Genomic DNA, 19,435 nt, shown 5'->3' on the forward strand with positions numbered 1-19,435 from the left:
CTCTGGACTCGGGCTGCATTCTAGGTCATGGTAGGGAAACAATCCACCAGGGAAGTTTGTTCCTATCTCCACAAATGAGAGGCCAGACTTGGCCTCTAACTCTAAGAAAACTCTTTGGACCCCAAACTTTAACGTGGATCATAGGTGAAGGAAAGAGAGACTCCAGAGCACATTTGGGAAACCAGGAGTGTGAACACCTCCCCAGAAGGAAAACCTCTATGGAGAAGAAATTTCTAACTTTGAAGAGAAAACTGCTGAAAAAGAAGCCCCAGGCTTCTGGATGGGGGCACGCATGGAAATAACCAGCGTTGGTCGGGAGAGTAGAGAGAAAGGGGGAATAAAGCATCTTGGTAACACTCAGTTCCGTTCACATGCACTCACTCACAGAACACTATTGTTGATTTTTCCAGGGCTTAGAAAGCCACTAACCAAAACCTGTGGAGACATTATAATCTTGAGTGCTTTGGAGTATGGTTTATTCCCATTCCATTCCCGTCCCCCAATTTGAAAAACTCCCAAGCCCTCCTCTCTGTTATTTATACCACCCAGCTAGCAGAACTTCCCAGTCTTCTGTGTGGTGGGGCTGCTGAATACAAACCTTTTGTGTATGTATGAAACAGAGCAAATTGTTTACTCTTTTCTTTCTGATAGGTTTAAAAAGTAAGAAGATACAGCAAAATGATAGATGGCTGTCATTTTGATGTTACCCACCTTAGATAAAATACAACGAAGTGTATTTTGCATAATTCTGTGTGTGGTCTATGTAGATATATATGTATACCCGCATATACATATATATATGTACACAGTCATTATTATGTATATATTTTTGCCACATAACGTTTTGGAATTAGCTTTCTATGGTAGTTCTTTTATAACGTGTATATCTTTCTTCTTGCAGTCTTTTCTTACTTCCTTTATGTGGCTGCCCTATTCTTCATTCTCTTTTAATGGCTGTTGTCCTCCAGACTAATTTTCTGTAGTGTTTAATGCTTTTAGATATGGCAGGTTTTATTCTGTAAGAGAATTCTTTCTTTTATAAGATCGTGTGTTGGTTTGGACTCTGTCTTTCTCTTGGTGTTTATTTTATTGTTTAATGCCTGCACCATTTTACTCTTCTTCACCCTTGGTTCTTCCTTTTCTTCCTTAAAAATTCTCCTCATGTATTAAATAACTTTCACTTTCCTTTCCCATCCCCTGGACACCGTTTTCTTTCTCTCTTTCCCTCAAGTAGTTCAAATGCGAAGAGATGTTTTTGTTTCCCTCTGATCTTGTTTCATCCTCTTTTCTCTTGAAATTTTCTTCTTCCCTAGTTCTTCACTCTTTCATGCATGTTTTCTCAGTCTCCTATTTCACGTTCTCATCAATCGTCTCTTGATTATGAAAACATCAACACAGTAGCTCCCAAACAAACCATTGGCTTCAAGATGTAGCTCTTTTTCAAAGTCCTAAGTAATGTGTATCATCCACATGCCTCTCGCTTGCTGCTCCTTCAACCTGATACTCCTAGAAGGGTTGAAATAAGAGAGAGGAGAAGGTTCCAAGAGGGGCCAGTCTAGTCCCTATCCCCCTGCTCCATTCCTGATAGCCTAGATGGTCATCATCCCAAACTAGCGGGGTACACCTACAGGCACTCTGTGAGTCAGCGGCATTCCCTCCACCCATGTGGAATGCAGCTCAGTTTGCCAGACCAAGAGCTTGTTGTCATGGCAACCAGGGGCTGCCTCCTGGGCTGCTGGGGCAGTTTCCACTTCCATGGAGAGCATTTTCATTTCCTGGTAAGACAGGGCTGGCCGTATCTCAAGTGCCCTCACTCCCAGACTCTGATGTGTGAGCCCCATAGTGGGAGAACTGTGTTCCCTGGGGACCCACAGGACCCTCCCAGGCTGAAGTAGCAGGGACAGGAGCAAGGGTAGACTGTTCCACTGGGCATTGCTGCCCTGTGGAGTCCAGGACCTGCTCCGCCTTTGTCTTCAGGGTCTTGCTTTGTTGTTCTCTACCTCTTGCTCCCACAGTTGGAGGTGCCCCAGCCTCCTTTCTCCTCCTCTTCTCTGTGGCAGGTGCCTCAGGACAAAAAAAGCCCACAGTCTGAACAGAGCAGGCTGTGCCCCTCCTGAGGAATTCCCCCCTCCTCTAATGTGTTTGGTCTCTTCTCACTGTTCTGAAGACAAATATCTTTGCATACTTTGCATACTTTACTAACAGAGAATGCTGACTACTGGTATGATATTCTTCTGTTGTGAAAGTGGGTGTGTTTAATTAATTTTAATGATGGATTCTCAAAGGTACATCAGCAAAACAGTCTGGTGAAAATGGGGAGGCTGCATATGATCTACCAGGTAAAGTATTCTCTGAAAGCTCTCAAACTTTCTTACTGTATGATAAAGTTTCTGGGAATGTTCCATGCCCCAGCCTGAAGTACACCCACACACAAAAAAGCCCTTAGAGATGGAGGGGGAGGGCGGGCGGTGAGTTTACAATGTGGGATCCAAGCTTCTTTTTTTCCCCCCATGGGCATAATGATGCATACAAACTTTTAGAACCTGAAATATTTGTAAAACCTGGATGCTGGCTTTAAATTTTCTTGCTGTTGAAGACAAAGCCACCAAAAGTATTTAAAAAATCAGAACTTTTGATTGCGGTAAAAGATCGTGCCAATTCCTTATGAGGTCTTGGCTCCTGAGTTGTGGTTCCTTTTGCCATGGATATAAGCATCTTTTCTTCATCATTGGGAGCATGATCAGATTTCCCCTGCCCATATAAATGTCTTATAATAATAAACCAACCAGGATAAAATGGAGAGATCATATGACTGTAAAGGTTGGTGTCTCTCATTCATAAGAATAGCATTTTCCTCTTTTTCTGAACTTTAATGTGTATAAATGGTTAAACATCATCATGGTTACATCAATTGTAAAAATGTACCTTGTAAAACCAAATTGGGATAAACTACTACAAAATTCCTGGGACAGTTACCATTGTTCAGGATACCCTAGTATCCTGAATAAGAGGTTTTTCAAAGATGGTAGAATCTGATTATCATTCTTCCTGCTATTTACATTAGCCCTTCTAGGCCATTTTTCATTTAAATATGAAAAACACCCAGCCATGTAGTCTGAGTCCAGACCAAAGTCACATTCCCTCCAAATGATTTAATTTTGAGTAAAATACTAATTTGGAGTTGACTGTTTAACAGGATGATTTCTTTCACTAACCACCATTCTTCCTTCTTGTCTTTTGGTTGTTTTTTTTTTTTTTTTTCCTAATGGATTTTAGCTGACAGCTGGATAGTTGCAAACACAGAGCTGATCGAGAAGACCAAGTTCACCATCACAGGTCTGCCAACGGATGCAAGGATCTTTGTGCGTGTGAAAGCTGTGAACGCCGCCGGTGCCAGCGATCCCAAGTACTACTCTCAGCCCATCCTTGTGAAAGAAATCATAGGTAGGTGGCAAGGCTTTCAAAATTTTGTCTCCATTTCACATTTTTTTTAACCTCTTTCTTTCTCAAGCCCTCCTATTTTGTTGTCACTCCTTTGATATTTTATTAATATCTCCTGGGAGTTAGAAATGAACAAAACTGCCCTTTATAGGCAGCGTGGGGAGTCAGCTCCCGGTTTATAACTTGGTATGAGGACCAGATAACTACACCAGGTTCCATGAGCCAATAGGCAGCTGGGCTGCCTAGTCACAAGGGGTTGGGGGGGAGCGGCGGGGGAAGCATTTCAGACAAACCATACAGCAGCAAAATGGCTCAAATGAGTCTGCGAGGTCAAAACCATTTTCATAATGATATGAACACATTGTTTTCCCTTTTCAATGCTTGACCTCTGCACGGATGGTACAAAAGTGATGGTGTGTAGAACTGCTGGTGCCTTAGCACAGATCCAATCTGTGCCACCAAATTGTCTGGCTGGTCTTTTCTTCCTCACCACCATGCACTCGCAATTAAAATTAAAGGGCCAGTTTTGCCTTGGGGTGTTCTTGATGATGCATACAAATCATTTATATTCTGAAACCTTGGTTCTTGAGTACACTTTTTTCCTATACTCTGTTTGACAATGAAATGCAAAGTATACGTGAAACTCTTACGCTAAATACCGTAGTACGATGGTTGTCTCTAGGAAAAGCATTTGTGCAACTGAATTAGAGCCTAAACTCGTGACCTTTTCTGTGAAACTCCATTTTTCCTCGAAAGAATGACAGAGTGACAAACTCTGGCTAGTCAGACTTGGGTATTTGGCAGACATTTTCTAGAAAAAGAATGGAGTGAGCCTGTTACTTGAAGGAAAACAACTTACAGTATTTATTGTCAACTTGTCAATGAAAAACTTTAATCTTTGAAGCAAAAATTACAATTATGGAAAACTGGTATCCACCATCATGGACTTGGCAGCTTTCCAATACTTAAAATCTTTTCTGATGAAGTAGGTGGTGATAGTAGCAAATGTAATTTTTTGACATTGAATAATGCAGTATTTCAACATTTGGGCAATCTGCATAATTCATTGAAGCAATATTTTCCAAATGACCAGTGCAAGTTAAAAAAAATCATGCATGGGTAAGATACATTCAAAATGGAAGGCAGACCAATGGGCTTTAATGTAACAGATATGAAAAGTTCATAGAAGGTTTCAGATTCCATACTGCAGCTAACCCTTAAGAAATTACAACCTGTGTTTCAGTGTAGAATCAAAGAGGAATACCCACAACTGTCTGAAAAGTTTATTAAAATATTCTTCCTGTCTGTGTGAAGCCAAATTTTCTTCATGTACTTCAACCAAAACAGTGTATTGCAACCGATTAGAGGCAGAAATAAATAAAGTCCAGCTAGCCTCTATTAAGTCAGAGATTAAAGAGATTTGCCAAAATATAAAATAATGCCACTCATATCACAAATTTTTGTTAATGTAAATATGGTTGTTTTCATTTAAATGATATTTATGTTGTTATTATTTTTCAAGCAATAAATATATAAGTATTTCAAAATTTATTGGTTTTAATTTCTAGTATGGTAAATATGATAGATACAGTCCACATAAACAAAAGCTTTGCGGGGCCTTTGATGATTTTTAAGAGTGTAATGGGATTCTAAGACCAAAAAATTTGAGAATCGGTGCTCCAGGGCAAAGAATACTGGGAAGGGGCCTGAACATCTGGGTCTGGACCATGTTGAGCCACAGACTTACGGTGTGACTGCCTGAAACCTTTTGGGAGTAAGTTAGGGGATGGATGGATGGATGGATGGGTGGATGGATGGATGGTAGAAAGTATGAAGCATGCACATTTTCTTAGTAGATTCTGGAGACAGACTATGAAAGCTGAGTCCTGTTTCCTTCATTTATTAACCACGTGGTCTCAGGCAAGGGACTTGATCTTCCTGTGCCTTAATTTCTTCATCTGCAAAACGGATACAGTAATAGTACTTATCACATCAAGAGGTTGTGAGAGTTGAATAAATTAATCCATGTTATTTGCTTAAAGAATGCTGGCCACATAATAAGCCCTTGGTATATGTTAGCTTTTATTATGATGATGGTGTAATGTGCTACAGAACCTCGCTGAGTCTCCTTTTCCTCCTATGTAAAGTTAGGGAGTTAGAGGATCTCTCAAGTTCTCTTCCAGCACCAACATTCAGAAATCACCACCACTACCATCATCATCATCTTCTTCCCCTAAAGTTTATTGAGCACTTACTATTCTCAGCCATTATGCTAAACGCTTTATATGCATGACATTATTTAATCCTCACTGCAATGCTGTGAATTAGATGCTGTTATCATCCCAGTTTTACGGAATAGGCTGAGACCAGATCTACTGTCTGATCTGGAACTCAAACCCAGATCTCTCTGACCCCGCAGTCCATGTGTCTAAGCAGAGCATAGGCACCGGAAGCTGATTCCAGGTCTAATCCTGGCTGTGTCACCTTGGGGCAGGTGACTTAAACCCCTGTTGCTTTAACTTCTTTATCCTAAAGTAAAAACAGTACCTGTGTCATAAGGTGGCTGTGAGGTTTAAACTGGTCCCTTCGTGAAAAGCATTTATCCCAGTATCTGTTCCATACAGAGCCCTCAAGGGATATGACCCACCTCATCGCTGTGAGCCATGAGCCTTGATTCTCTGCTTCTGATGGGTTTACATCCACATGTTCTAGTATCTTCATGGTGTTTAATGAATGAACATTAATATGCAGTGGGCTAGGGCTGCCTGTTATATACTTCACCTTAGTCATAAAGGGAGAAAGTTACCATCAAATTCTAACATAATTACATAAATAACAAGTGCTAGGTGCTAAAGCATTTTTTATTATTCTTTTCTGGTGAGAAAAAATGGGCAGTCCTACCAGCTAATGTGGTGACTGCAGATCTTTTATGGAATGTTCATTGCAGAATATACTCACTGTTAGAAACTAAGAAAACAATATATAAGGTCCTAAGAGAAAATTTAGTGTTTTTCTAGAAAGTTGCTTTAGGCTTATAATAAAAATAGGAAGTTGTAGTAAAATTAAGGAGGTCAGGGAATAATCTTGTTGAGTCAAACTGTTAAAACATCTCTCCCTGAAGGGAACATTTGGAACCAAAGTTACCACATATAATTTGTTAGTAGCCCAACTGAGGTTTTACTTCAGAGACATGAGCGTAGGGAAGTCCTGGTGAGTATCATGACAAGTATGCTTATGTAATGCTGCTTCCAGTGTATGATACTGACTGCAAAACTACACTCTTCTACTCTCATTCAGAGGCTCCAAAGATTCGCATCCCAAGGCACCTAAAGCAAACCTATATCCGCAGAGTTGGAGAAGCCATCAATCTGGTTATACCTTTCCAGGTAATAATTCAGGGTCGCTCATTTTCTCTTTCCCATGCTGGGGTGTTTAAGGAGTAGAGGGAGGGACTTCAGCATTTAAGTTATTCATGATTCAGAATTTCCTCAGAGGAGGAGCAGGAAAGGATGGAGGAGATTTGGAGAGTGATTAAACAACCTCCTGCTTTACAAGTACAGAAGTCTATAAAACTGTCACAGATTTTCCTTCTGCATGAGATAAATGAGACCTAGTCTTGTCTGAAGCTCAGGGACCACAGGGTGCCAGAGAGGAAACACCCAGGAGACACCGCAACAAGAAACGCTTAAAGATCTTTCTGGTTCTATCCATCTGTAAAACTGGTCTTCCTTTTAAGTGAAGTTCTTGGTGTAACATTCAGGAAGACAACATGTGCTTACTTCCCATGATTACCTCAAACCACACTCAAATCACCCAAATTCCAATGAGGGATAACTGAAATTTGAAATTTTGATGCCCCTAACTGAAATAAACGAACATTGTTAAATCATCGCTCCCTCAAAAGAATCTGTTGTTTATAAGATTAACCAGGCTTTGCATATGATAATCACTTTTGGTCTCTCTCTCTCTCTCTCTCTCTCTCTGTCTTTCTCACACACACACATACACGCACACACACACACACCCCCACTGCACCATTACCTCCTTACTCATTCGATTCCTTTTATGCCTCTAAACAGTGCTGTTGAATAGAACTTTCTGTGATGATAGGAATGTTCCGTATATGCAATGTCCAATATGGTAGCCAGCAGCCAAACGTGGCTACTGAGGACTTGAAAGGTGCAGCTAGGAACTAGGGCAACTGGGGAAATGAATTTTTAATTTTCCTTAATTTTAATTAGTTTTAGTTTAAATGGCCACATTGAGCTTGCGGCTGTTACGTCAGACAGCATGGCCTTAGAACTAGAATTTAGGTCTCTGCAAACATTTGGATACACACACACACACATACACACACACGCAGAGCTGGTTCAAGCACAGGCTCCCATGAAAACTAACCTAAAGGGACAGCCAGTTCAGGCCATTCTCATTGCACCTGGGGCCCAGCCTTAGAAGAGGCAGTTAGCTTCTACATACACAGCACATGAAATCAGAACTGAAGTCAAGGAGGACGTGAGTGTGAACACAGCAGAGGAGGAAGGCGATGGCTTGGCAAGGTTCCTCCCACTTCTGCCCTCCCACAGCCTAAAAAAAAAAACCAGGAGTTGGCACAAGGCGGGCACCCAGGACCCAGCCCCAGCCCTGGACTGGGGCTGAATCAGCCCTCTAGTTCCCACATCATGTCAACAGCTAGGGCTAATCCCAGTTCCTGGATCTTGTTAGGCGTGGGGGAGTGTATTCAGCTCTGTCCCTGGGTCTGGGAGAGGAGAGAGCATGAGAACAGGGACCTCATAGGTATGGCACCCCAGGGGCTGGTCAGCTACCAGGAAGGGGGTGATGAGACTGGTATGTCATGTTTGTATATTTATGTAACCTCTAGAGTTCTCGAACCTTTTCTCATTTGAGCCCCAGAAACACCTTGTGAGGCAGGAATGGCAGATTTCCTTACCCCCCTTGAGAAGGGAAGAAACTGACATTCAGAGAAGTTAAGTGACTTGCCCAAAGTCACACAGCAAATAAATGGTAGTGCCATGAACAGAGTCTATATCTCCAGATACTGAATCCGGTGCTTTTTTCACTCCATAAGTTATCAGAGAACTCAATTTTTTCCCCCAGTAGTTAATAGTAAATTGTACACTTAAGGAAATGAGACCTGGAGCTATTTTTCCCATCTTTAACAATATTGTTCTCTACTTCCCATATGCACATCTGAGCACCTGCAACCATTCTTCAGGCCCTATGGGGAGGGGTTTGATGTGTGTCTCTCACATTCCTTAGCAGAACCTATCAACAAGCCACATTAGGAGCCCATGGGAAGGCTGTGCGTTACCCAACGGAATTAATGCTTGGTTCCTGTCTGTGGTGTGAGCCTGGGCGCTCAGGAATCCTAGGAAGTTCCTTTGTAACGTAAACTGAAACTCACGTCCTTGAATGAGATTATAATTACTCAAAGTCTGCTCTTAAAGAATAGTTTCAGCTGCTAGAGAGAACAGAGAGAGAATTACAGACAAGTCTGAAATGAGCAACACAGTACAGTGGAACGATAATAATCATTAGCATGTAGATGATATTAATGAAACACCTCTGCAGTGCACAGAAGCTTTCTCAGAACTTCAGTCGTGATAACCACCCTGAAGAAAGGTACTCTCGTTCCATTTTACAGATTGGGAAACTGCGGCAGGGAGTGTAAGTAACTTGCCCAAAGTCACACAGCTATTAAGTAGTGGAGTCAGGATCCAAATACAGATTCTAGGGTCCCAGGGCCCATGTTCTGAACCATTAGGCTGTGATGTGCAGGCTTTGGAGCTGAAGAGACCTGGCTAGAAGACCAGGTTCCAGCACTTAGCTACAAGGCCTTGTGCAAGTCATTTAATACCTTTATCAAAAAAAAAAAAAAAATGAGGATAATGATACTTATCCTGATGTGAAGAGTAAGGGAAGTTATAGATATCGTGTACCTAACATAGTACCTTGCATACAGAATGCAATCGATGGGCAATAGTGAACATTACGTTACTGCTGTAACTGCCCACCACCAGACCATTTTCCAACCTTGCCTAGGATGGGGTAAGCCACTGCCCATTTTTTTAATGCTGAAAAAAAATCTGGAGACAATCTGATCCCCTCCCGCCTCTACTTTTTCTGTCTTTTTTTTTTCTTTCTTTCTTTTAAGGGAAAACCAAGACCAGAATTAACTTGGAAGAAAGATGGTGCACCTATTGATAAGAATCAGATCAACATTCGCAACTCTGAGACCGATACAATCATATTTATCAGAAAAGCAGAGAGGAGCCATTCTGGGAAGTATGATCTGCAGGTCAAAGTGGAAAAATACGTGGAAACTGCATCCATCGATATCCAGGTTGTTGGTAGGTTTGGAGGAGGGAACTAGAACATTCTATATGGAGACAAAATGTCCTTGTCAGTAAGGCAAGAGTCAGAATTTCTTCTGTTAGGCTGGCTCTACAGAAAATTCCTCTTTTTAGAATTAAAAAAAATAGATAAATTAGGAAGATTGGTTAGCATATTAGAATAACTTTTCACTGGCTAAAAGGACTAATCATGGGAGACTTAGGGCATATATGGTAAAGAAAATTAATGTATGTACTTTCTAGTGAAAACTATCAGTGCTGTTTCACGATCCAGCTCTCTCTTACTCTGTCTCTCAACTCTTCAATGCTAAAACTCTTTCCCACGTTGAATTCTTGCATTAAGAAAACATTATAGATTCTAGGTATAGTTTAACATGTTTCTTACTGCATTTAAAATTTGCTAATAGTGACGTTAATGGAGAATGAAGAATTTTTATTGAACGTAAGAAAGGTATACCTAAACAGAGTTAAACAGTTAAAGACTGAATTGTGGTTGGTCGTGCAGGGCTTAGATACTTAACCTGTCCAAACAAGGTTAGTTCTTACTTGTTTCCACAGTTATGGCAATAGAGGGAGGGTCTCTTACAAGTAGACCCTTCTCGCTTGAACTGTTGTAGAATTTTTGCAATGTCAAGAAATAAATGTAAGAGCAGAGTTAGGAGAAGCCTTGTCTCCAATCAATTTTATGATTACAGTTTAGCACCTGTGCTAGAACTAGAGGTTCTCTAACCAAAGGAGCAGCTTCCTGTGGCAAGCCTTCCCTTAGGTGAAAGGTCATGTCCTTTGAACTAAGCAATCTTTTTGTGCGGACTAAACTGTCCTGAGTTTTGTTAAGTTGAAAGGAGCGTTGAGGGTGTTATATGTGCCCTTGGGTCTGGCCTGGCCTGGCTCCATTTTATTTTATTTAATTAATTAATTTATTTTAAACATCTTTATTGGGGTATAATTGCTTCACAGTGGTGTGTTATTTCTGCTTTATAGCAAAGTGAATCAGCTGTACAGATACATCTATCCCCAAATCTCCTCCCTCTTGCGTCTCCCTCCCACCCTCCCTATCCCACCCCTCTAGGCGGACACAAAGCACCAAGCTGATCTCCCTGTGCTCTGTGCTGGCTCTATTTTACTGGAAGCCCTTGTGGTTGGGTCTGGAAGAGCCTTGCCCTCTGAAACACGAGGAGGGACTTTTTTATTTTTCCTACTTTGCCATGTAGTTACTTTACCAGGTAGTTGCAAGTGCCTGGCACGTCACGCACACGCTCCAGGTGTTCAATAAATAGTAACAATTAGTATCCTACTTATTTTATTAGTCCCAAATTTATGTTTCTGCCATGACTGTAAAAATCTGGCCATTTACTGTTGGGGAGCAAGTGTTTGAAAAGCCAACGTGAACTTTGAAGTCAAAGCAGACCTAGGGTGCAGGTGGGAAGTTGAACTGGGAGAAGACATCTGTCTGTAGGACAAGTTGGTGAAAACAGGAGATAGAAAGCTGTGGTTGTAGAGACTCGTTGTTGGTAATTGTAGAAAGGGCTCCACCCCCGGAGCCCATGAAGACTGCATGTTAAATGTTGCTTAAAAGAGAGAAAAACATGACCAGAAAGCACTCTGATATTTATTCTTTTCAATCTGACATTTCAAATAGAAATAATTATAGTTGCCTTTTAATACCTGAAAAATATTTCAGGGCAGAAAGGGTACTGCTTGCACTGCAAAGGATAACAGATGTGAAATTTCCCTGAAAAAATTAAGAAGTGCTATGCAGATACATAGTATGATTACTGTCCTTCCTTGCACCTCTATGCATGATTTTTTTTTTAAGGGGGGCCTCCCAATGAAGATTTAGTTTTCTTTTTTATTAATTAATTTTTCTTGAAGTATAGTTGATTTACAATGTTGTGTTAGTTTCTGCTGTACAGCAAAGTGAATACATATACATATATCCACTCCTTTTTAGATTCTATTCCCATATAGGTCATTACAGAGTATTGGGTAGAGTTCCCTGTGCTACACAGTAGGTTCTTATTAGTTATCTATTTTATATATAGTAGTGTTATATGTCAGTCCCAACCTTCCAATTTATCCCTCCCCCCAAGTTTTCGTTTACTTGACTTTTGGCCTTTCTGAATGTTACTGCAATTTACTGGAAGGTCAGAGGTCACAGAAATTCATGGTGCAGAAAAATAAAGTGAAGAAAGACTTGATTTCTTCATTAATGCATTCTACTTCCATAAAATGGAAACACTGATAAATACAAATGAATCTTGGAGGGAGAGATGGCAGAGGAAATAAGTTTTCCTCACTCCCATTAAAGGTGCTTTTTGAGTGCAGCAGAGGACCTCTCTCACAGACTGTGGGCTTCAGGGCTCTCACCGAAAGCTGGCGCTACACAGCCCAGGTAGGCTCTATGATTTCAAGTCTAGCATCAGCTTACCTTTCCCATTAAGCAGGGTAGCCTGTGACTCACTGCCAGTAGTCGGCCCCTGGAGGGATGGTTAATGATGTTTGAAGTTTCATTTACATTTTCTTTTCAAAATCCTTTTCTTTCCATGAAGATGAAAGTCAAGGGTTTCCAGATAAGATTAGTAGGAGTGCATTGTACTTCTCCGGAGAAGAAGAATGCAAAAGAAACGTGGGTAGAAATACAAGAAGAAAAGGACATTTTTAAATATCCTCTTGTAACAAGGTCTAGGTTGGGGGGAAAGTGACCTCACAGTGATGCCATGAATTCATCCTACAGACCGTCCGGGTCCACCCCAAGTTGTGAAGATCAACGATGTCTGGGGAGAGAATGTTGCTCTATCATGGTTACCACCAAAGGATGATGGAAATACTGCCATTACAGGGTACACGATCCAGAAGGCCGACAAGAAGAGCATGGTAAGGTCTGGCTTTCTCTGGTTCAGCAGCAGCAAAATAACATTTCATCAGAAGTAAAGGGGGAAGCATGAGGTCCTCGCTGGTGAGGAGCTCATGAGGGTCATGGAGAAGTGATGTGGCACAGTGGGAAGGGTAAAGCCTTGGGAGCCACGAAGAGTTGGACTTGCATTTCCACTTAAAACCACATACACATGGACAGTCACTTAACCTCTTTGATCTCCATTTCCCTCATCTGTAAAATAAGGACACTGATGTTTACCTCGCTTGTTTATCAAGAGGCTAAAACAGGGACTCCCCTGGCAGTCCACTGGTTAAGACTCCATGCCTCCACTGCGGGGGGTGTGGGTTCGATCCCTGGTCAGGGAACTAAGATCCCACATGTCGCGCAGTGCGGCCAAAACAATATAAAGCAACTGGCAGAATGCTCAGTAGAATTCAATAAAGTTATTCGTTCAACAAATATTTACTCACTCTGGATTCTGACTCAGATCTGCACCCATGCAACTTCTTTCTCCTTGTAAAATGAATGTTGGTAGCATGGACTGATGTCTTTAAAAAAAAAAAAAATTCCAGTTAGAAAAGAAAGATTCTAAAGGTAACAGCATATGCAAAGGTCCTGAGGAGGAAAAGCATTTAGAGTATTCAAGAAGCAACTCAGTTGGAGTACGAATTATTATTAGCTATGTTTTATAGATGAGGAAACAGAGGCTCAAAAGGCTAAATAACTTGCCGGAGATCACCAGATTTTAAATGTTAAAGTCGAGGTCTTTCTGAATCGGAATCCATCCACTACAACTACCATTGCTCTACCTGTAAGTCAATGAATGAATAAATGAATGTTTGGACACAGAATGGCTTGGAGCCACTATTCATTCTTATAGGAAGAGTAAAACGTCATACCAAGTGATATTGATAGGAAGTCTGCAGGCATTTACACTACTAGATCTCAGTAAGAACTTAGGGTATAAGGTTACATTGGATTAATAGAAGGGGAGAGGGTTGGAAAGAGCAGTCTAAGTAACCGGAATGGATTTCAAGCCTTGCCTTTCCATAAACTATTTCTAGCATGTCTTTCCCCCCACCCCTGGGTGGGTGTTACATGACAAAATAAGACTTGGCATATAAAGAAACATGTTTCAGCCAAACCTGGACAGCTTGAGAGCTAGATCAATGGATGACTTTGCAGGGGAGGTATTGACCAACTTGGATTTCCTTAGCAATGAGGGATCTTCTTTGGACCTTGATCCAGATACTGGCAGTGAATCCAGGGGTACCACACTGCCTGCAGGTGCCCCCCCATTCTTCCACCCCCACCACATTGCCAACACTTGTCTTCTCAGATATCTAGTCAAGTCCAGCTGAGCCAGGACTTTCCTGCTGCTTCGTGTGTCTGAGGTCTGCCTGCTGACAGGAGAGGAGCCCCAATCCCATCCCCTTGTGTTTCTGGTGCATTTCAGCAGGGACAGACCTACAGACCAGAAGACGCTCACTCTGCCCAGTGCACGTCCCCGGAGGTCGCCACACCACTGTCTCACTGTGGCTACAGATGCTGTTTTTCACTTAAATTCCTATAGTCCTTTATACCTTCCATAAACATTGTCTTCACGATGTATGCCAACACATTCATTTATTCACTCATTTACTATTTGTTGAGCACTGTTCTAGCTGGTGGATCAAAAACAAAAAGACAGCTCCGGCTCTTGGATCACTCATAGTATAAGCAAGCAGAAAGACATAAAACCAAATGATAAAACAATATAATAAATGTTGGAATAAAGGTTTGCATAACATGCTTGGGAAATAAAGGAGGGCATAACTACAATTGTCTGGTGTCTTTAAAATATCCCAGATATAGAGATGATCATGGCCCCTAAAAGTTGCAAGGAAAATCGTTTTCCTTTCTGAAATTTTTTGTCAGCAAATGTATTTTCTCCATTAGTGGTACTAAACATATGTAGTACAATGTGGTTTTCTACTGGTGGCAAGATAAACTTTGAAACCACTATATTTCTTGACATGGTGAGGAAAAAGTCAAAAAGAAAAGAATAATATAGCTTTAGCTCATTCATTCATTCCTGTATTCAATGAACATTTATTTTATGCATGCTACGTACTGTATACCAGGTGCTGTGATAAGGCACTGGAAATACAGGGGTGAGAAGAAAAGTCCATTTTTACCATCACTGTGTATCCATTCCAGTGGGGGAGGTAGCAGATAAGCAAGTGAAACAGTAAGTATGTCATATATTTAAGGTAACAAGTGCTGTGAAGAAAACGTAGCCAGGTTAAGGTGAAAAAGTATGACCAAAGTGGAGTGGTGAGAGGGTAAACAGTAGAGGAAGTAATATCTGAGCAAAGAATTGAAAGAACCTACGGTAATAAAGTTAGGCAAGTTGATTGGGTGATATTAATTGTTGTGATTTAGCATCATCTCTCCCTCAGAATAGATAAGTTGGCATGAAAATTCTATAATTATGCTTTGTTATACAAAAGATAAACAGACAGGCAGGTAGGTAGGTAGATAGATAGATGACAGACACCGCACAGTAATGAAGAAAATATAAAGATAGTAGTTGACATTGTCCATGGAAATAATCAATAACCAATTTACTATAAGAATAGAGGAGAGGACTGTAGCCCGGGAGACAGCCTCTCAGACGGCTCTGAGGAACTGCTCCACAGAAGCAGAGTTTTCAACCGTGTCTGAACAAAGAACCTCAGATATGACAGGGATACATTCCTTCAAGGTTTCCAAAAGAGACAGTTCAGCACATACACAGCAAGTCATCATGACCTTGGTGCCTGGGAAGGGAGCTTTATCACGGAAGGAGTACTAACATTGATGTCCCAGGAAAGGAGGCATTTATCTGGGTCTTGAAAAGAGACCTTCTTCACTTCTGGACAGTGCATGCTTTTCTTTAAATGGTTAAAGCAGATGTACAATGTATGTTTATTAGACCCCAAAACAGGCTGTTCTAGTTAGTATGAAGTTTAAGTTAAACCACATATAAGCCAGAATGACTTTTTCATACCTCAATATATGAAAATTTCTTCCATCCACATCTAGGGTAAACGAATCTAATGTGTAAATGAAGATTAAATTACGTAGTCAAGTGTAAATCAATTGTAAAGCGTTAAACAAATTAAATATACATTTCTGTTACCCTCAATATAAAAATTAGTGCTTTTTTTCCCTCTTAGTTAACGCAACATCCCTGTTATTTATTCTAATCAACAGATGAAATAGCTGTGTATTTTTAAGTGATTTTCCTCAAATTATTATTTTTTTTTTCAGGAGTGGTTCACTGTCATTGAGCATTATCACCGAACCAGTGCCACCATTACTGAACTGGTTATCGGAAACGAGTATTACTTCCGGGTCTTTGCTGAAAACATGTGCGGCCTCAGTGAGGATGTAACAATGACAAAAGAGAGTGCCGTGATTGCCAAGGATGGTGAGTTGGAAGCGGGCTGGACATCTGGGAACCTTGATTTTCAGTGATGAGACAGAAAGAAAACGATGTGGTGAAAGGGAATAAGAATATCATAAACGCACATTTAAAATTACGGTAAGGAGATGCAGCCACAGGCCAGGGAATGCTGGCAGCCGCCAGAAGCTGGAAGAGGCAAGGAACAGATTCCCTGCTACAATCTCCAGGGGCAGCGTGGCCCTGCCAGCACCGTGATTTTGTATTTCTGGCCTCAAGAACTGTGAAAGAATAAATTTCTGTTGTTGTAAGAAATAAAAAATAATAAATAAATAAATAAAATTATGGTAAGAATGTCCAACCAAAATGTTAATCTTCCAAGTAAAATGTTTTCAGGAAAATTATATTATGATTGCATTTTTTAACGTACAAGCTTTCATTCATGGCAACATCTGGGTAGTGGGTCTCTCAATGGCTAAAATCACAAGGGTAGGAAAAAGTCACCATGTACTTTTAGAGCTTGGGTTACTTTTATTCTTGGACACCTTCAAGGATGCTACACATGAGATCTGCTTTTCAATGAAAGGAGAAGTTGGCTTCCACCCCTGTCATTTCATTTCCTCATAAACCGCGTCCTTCCGGCCCTTCCTCGTTACTTTCACGTTAAAGCACATTGTTGAGCAAAACACCCAGACACTGAATTCTTCCCAATATTTATGTCAGTTCCAGATGACCCCTCTGGCTTTCTTGCCTGTGTGTGATGGGCTGTACATTGGTATCCTTCTGAATGAATGCCCTGTGGCCTTCACACATGTTTTTCTAAGCTCAGGGAAGTTTTCAACGTGAGTCAAGTATGCTAAGAATAAAATATTCTCAGGCCAATTTGTGTATCTCTAATGCTTGTTTTTAAGGTAAAATCTACAAAAATCCGGTGTATGAAGACTTCAATTTCACGGAGGCACCCATGTTTACTCAGCCATTGGTCAACACCTATGCCATAGCTGGTTACAATGCCACCCTGAACTGCAGTGTGAGAGGAAATCCTAAGGTACCATGTTTTAGGGTTTTTTTTTAATCATATTAATTAAATTTAAAAATTAATCCCAAACTCCCTCTTTTATATTCGCTATGTTATAATTATAAGTAGTAATATAAACTGACCTTCCAACTGCTATTTGTGTCTTTTTATGGGATAGGGAAGGGGGATACAGGGTGGTGGTATTGGTGGATAATTAAGGACACTATTTAAATGTAGAAAAAATATTTATATTTCTTTACGAACTAAGGGATACTTTCTAAGGAAAAACCAAACCACTTATTTTTAAAAGAACTGAGAGATCAAGAGATGGACGTAATATTGTGTTACCTGAAAAATTAGATGGTGATACTGATTTATCAAGCTTTCTGTAATAGTGTAAAGCAAATAATTGTACTATAATGCAAGGCAGAATACGAATGTACAGTGATAAGGGTACAGAGTACCAGGAAGGGAGAGATCGCATCTGACTGAAGAGATTTAGAAAGGATTTCAGGTTTCATGTTGCTGGCATTTGAAAAGAACAGCAAATTAATGAATGTTGCCCGTAGAGCTATCTATCCCTGGGTGGCACTGAGAGAAAGTGCCCTAGAATTTGGAACAATTGCAGACAGTGATATTTTTCCTGCATATACCATGAGCAGAAATAGAGAAGTCAAAGGGAGAAGGCAGCCTGAGGGTGGGAGGGAGATGCTGAATTCATGTTTAATTGGAGGTGATGTTGGTACATTCAAGCGGGAATGACCAGGAGGCGAGGAGAGCATCGCCAGAGCTTGGGAGAAAGGCGAGGGCTGTGACTCTTGGTTTGGGTGACCCAAGCATGGGGACACTACATCCCACCCCTTGGAGCCAAGGCTCCAGAAAGGAATATCAAACGAAAGAGAGTAGTGAAGCAAAATGTCAAGGAGCAAGGTGTGAGCCTCAGGAAATACTCCCATTTGAAAGGCGGAAGGAGGAAGAGGACGGTGTGAAGGACACTGAGAAGTGCTGTCTCTTGGGTCTGAGCAAGACAAAATCAATAAGAGGTAGAGGAGAGAGTGTGGAGGGTGTGCATTTACAGAAGGGAGAAGAAGACAATATGAAAAAGAAATGGCAAGTCAGTGGTATCGACTGTAGTTCAGAAGTCAAGCAGAATGGAGTAGCCTTCCTGGGCGATTGATCTGGGATTATCTGTTTGGAGTAGATCCATCCATTGCCACCAGGTGATGAAAACAGATGTCAGAAGAGAGATTAAATGGTGAGGAGGCATAAGCAGCCCATAAAGAATTAGAAAAGCATATCAGGGAAAGGAAGTAGAGAAAATTGGCTGGTGATGACACCTTACAGGGATTCTTTGAAAAACACTGAGCAATATACACTCTCCAGGATGAGTTAACCTCATGGACCTGTAGATCAAATTTAAATGTAACTGAATCTTTGGGAAGATTGCCCCAGGGCTGTCCTCTGAACAAATCTGGCTGGCTTCTTCAGAACTGCTCATTCGCTTTCTTGCCAAGCATTAAGTAGAATTTAATTTGAGAGGAACTGTTCTCAAGTTGACGTGGATTCTTCTTAGATGTAGTATTTTCTTTCTAAGCCACGCTTTAAAATTCTGTCACTGGCTTTGGTGGTCTATTATTAGGCTAAGTACAGATAGGTTTTGACCTAATTTGCTTCCATCTTCAGCCCAAAATTACCTGGATGAAAAACAAAGTTGCTATTGTGGATGACCCAAGATACAGGATGTTCAGCAACCAGGGGGTCTGTACTCTGGAGATTCGAAAGCCCAGCCCCTATGACGGAGGCACCTACAGCTGCAAAGCAGTCAATGACCTTGGGGCAGTGGAGATTGACTGCAAACTGGAGGTGAAAGGTATGACATCCCAGATCTTGTGTAGGCTGAAATGAAAGAAAATCATTTAATTATTGTCCTTACTGCCAAATCCAAATTACTTGTCAACATTTTCTGGGGGAGGGGAGGAAGGGGGGAGAAGATTTGGGGAGAGAAGACATTTTTACATTCTGAACTCACTCTTATTTGTGATGGCTACTTGATTTTTTAAGTTGACTTACTTTCATCTCTTGCAATTCTTGTTAACTAAAGCACTATTAATTTCAATGAATTGTGGTATATACACAGCATGGTAACAATGAATCAAGTCAAAGGGGTATTACTTTGGTGATGTAGTCCATCTTAGATAAATAGAAGCCTCATGTAAAAACTAACGAAACTGCAGTTGAGGAATTTAACTATTTTTAATTCGTTTACTATTTTTGTGAAACTTTCTATGTATATATAAATTTGC

At 40.8% G+C, this 19,435-nt stretch overlaps 1 protein-coding gene across 1 annotated transcript in view; it reads left to right on the forward strand.

Moving 5' to 3' along the window:
* The window catches only part of MYBPC1 (myosin binding protein C1), a 138,137-nt gene that overhangs the window by 114,152 nt on the left and 4,550 nt on the right, over nucleotides 1-19,435 (forward strand). Inside the window, exons 25-31 of the mRNA XM_068561972.1 lie at nucleotides 3,277-3,444; nucleotides 6,739-6,827; nucleotides 9,614-9,809; nucleotides 12,547-12,686; nucleotides 15,982-16,141; nucleotides 17,026-17,162; nucleotides 18,816-19,002. Coding sequence (XP_068418073.1) covers nucleotides 3,277-3,444; nucleotides 6,739-6,827; nucleotides 9,614-9,809; nucleotides 12,547-12,686; nucleotides 15,982-16,141; nucleotides 17,026-17,162; nucleotides 18,816-19,002 — 1,077 coding nt within the window. The remainder of the gene's footprint in view (nucleotides 1-3,276; nucleotides 3,445-6,738; nucleotides 6,828-9,613; nucleotides 9,810-12,546; nucleotides 12,687-15,981; nucleotides 16,142-17,025; nucleotides 17,163-18,815; nucleotides 19,003-19,435) is intronic.

The sequence above is a fragment of the Eschrichtius robustus genome, chromosome 13, assembly GCF_028021215.1.
Source record: "Eschrichtius robustus isolate mEscRob2 chromosome 13, mEscRob2.pri, whole genome shotgun sequence".
NCBI classification, from domain to species: Eukaryota; Metazoa; Chordata; class Mammalia; order Artiodactyla; family Eschrichtiidae; genus Eschrichtius; species Eschrichtius robustus.